The sequence below is a fragment of the Octodon degus genome, unplaced genomic scaffold (assembly GCF_000260255.1).
Source record: "Octodon degus isolate 3935 unplaced genomic scaffold, OctDeg1.0 scaffold00001, whole genome shotgun sequence".
In the NCBI taxonomy this organism is placed as follows: Eukaryota; Metazoa; Chordata; class Mammalia; order Rodentia; family Octodontidae; genus Octodon; species Octodon degus.
The window spans coordinates 9,771,019-9,773,337 of NW_004524577.1; the positions used below are offsets into that span (position 1 = coordinate 9,771,019).

Consider the following 2,319-nt stretch of genomic DNA (forward strand, 5'->3'; position numbering starts at 1 on the left):
GTGTGGAGGTTTCAGTCGGTCATCAGCTGGCTCCAAGGCAGAGTGGCACATGGCAGAGGGCAGCTCTTCATGGCGGCGGAAAACAGCAAAACAGCAAGAGCAAACGGGAGGAGCAGCCCAGGGAAGCCTCTCCCTTCCTTATAACTGCCTTCAGGCTACCGGCGCTGGGGCGGGTGTAGCGCTCACACCACTAATCCCCCCAGGTTGGATCATGAGTCAGTGACAAACTTTAGAAGGCTGCCGCCCCATCATTGCATGAGGCTTTTGGGGGACAACTATTAAACCACAACAAACGGTCAGGAGAGACAGAAGTACAAAGAATGCTAGTGCCAAAAAAATGCCATCTTATTGTTTTCTGCTTAAAGCAAACAATTGCAGGGAACTTGGTCATCACCAGGATGCAGATACTATTTGTGAAGTCTTTATGTGATTACAATGTAAAAATGTACGCATACATTTTATTTGTATAAAAACGAAATCACATTTAAATTGTTTTATTAACCAGATACTCCCTATTCCATACCATGAATGTTCGTCTCTAGATTGTTAGCTAGTGCCCAGTTCAACCACGTAATTTTTACTTTATACAATCCTTTGCTTTAACCCAATCTTTTTTTTTTTTTTTTTCATTTTGTGTATTTGGTACAGGGTCTCACAATGCAGCTTGGATTCATCCTCCTTCTCCTGTTTTTAGCCTCCTCCGTGCCGGGATTACAGGCCGGTGCCACCACGCTCGGACTCGGTTGTCGGCTGGGGTGGGGGAGCGCTATGTGGAAAGGGGTACCGAACCTCTGTCCCTGCACCCTATTTTGTATTGTTAGAGATTCAAACCACTTTCTGTTTTCCTTAAAAAATAAATATAATTCTGAGACAAATATTCATTAATCCTTCTAACAGTTATTATTATTATTATTGACAACTCATACAGAATTTTACTTAACAAAATAATATGAATTTCACAGTATTTGTTGTAATACATGGTATTGTCTTACAACCAGCTATTCAAATTATCAGATATATACACATAAAATTGGAAGAAGAAAAAAACTGGAGCAATGTATAAGAAATTAAGAAAAGAAAAAGTACAAACAATTGAAAAAAAGGAATTATTTTTAAATTGAGTAACTACTCTATGCCGGGCATGAACTAGCCTTGTCTTCACATGAATTCAGATGTAGAAATTTCTGTAAGGTTAAACCGTTCAGCAAATCTGCGTTGTGACGCGCGGAACGCATAAACGGGATCGCATACATTTAAAACCTGACTTTCGACTTTGGGTGGTTCTAAGCCTCCGGAGGTCTTGGAATACAGCGCTACCAACCCTGGTTTTGGGGTCCTTCTGACAAGTGCCCTCGCGTAAGCGACTCTGGTTTACCCGCACGAAGCGAAAGCGGGCGTCGTCTCGGGGGACCCCACGCCCTTTGCTCGCCCGCGCCCAGGACTGCAGGGTCGAGGCGCGCCCAGCCGGGCCGAGCAGTGGCCGGGGCAGGCCGGGGTCCCACCGGCAGGGCAGGCGCAGCGCGCCCGCGGGGAGGAGGCGAGCCCGCGCCTTCCGCCCCGTCCCTCCCCCGCCGCCCGCGAGGGGTGCGCGGGCCGGGTCCCTCCGCCCGCCCCCGCCCGGCTCTGACTCACGCTCGGCCCAGGTCGGCTGCTCCGCCCTCGGCCGCGGCTCCGCCTCCTCCGCCTGCCCAACGCCGCGGGGCAGCGAGGGACCGCGCTTGGGCTGCACCGTCCTGGCGCCGCCGCCCCAGACCTCGCCGTGGAGAGCCGGGACCCGGCGGATCCTCAGGATGCACGGCTGCGCGCTCCGCACCGCACTGCTCCTGCTCGGCGTGGGCGCCGCCGCTGCGGCCGTGCGGCCCGGGTAGGGGGGCGCGAGGGGCGCGGGGGGCGCGGCGGGTTAGGATCTAGGGCCTGGGTTACGGTTCTGCTTAGGGTTAGGGTCAGGGTCAGGTTGGGGATCAGGGTTAGATCTGGGGTTTAGGATGGGGGGGCGACGCGCTGCGCGGCCTGGTACTGCAGGTGGCCTCGGGTCGGCTCCGAGAGCCAGTTACTTCCCACGTTCCAAGCATCCCAGAACCAGAACAACTTTCTATCTTTTTTTTTAAATTGGTGGAACCGGGGATTGAACTCAGGTCCTTGAGTTTGCCAGAGAAGCGCTTATTCTACTGAGCCATCTCCCCGGCCCCCAGAACAACTTTTTAAAGAAAGTCAGTGGGTCTTCTCTCGCACACATTTTTCCCCCCCTCTAAACAGGACCGTGTCAGATTTGGCTCTAGCAGTGTGTGGCCATGGGGACTCAATTATGGGTTCAACTGC

General features: G+C 52.6%; 1 protein-coding gene across 1 annotated transcript in view; it reads left to right on the plus strand.

Annotated features, from left to right (window-relative positions):
* The window catches only part of Cd109 (CD109 molecule), a 183,234-nt gene that overhangs the window by 39,504 nt on the left and 141,411 nt on the right, over positions 1-2,319 (plus strand). The window contains exon 2 of the mRNA XM_023710578.1: positions 1,386-1,864. Within this exon, the coding sequence (XP_023566346.1) occupies positions 1,386-1,864 (479 nt within the window). The remainder of the gene's footprint in view (positions 1-1,385; positions 1,865-2,319) is intronic.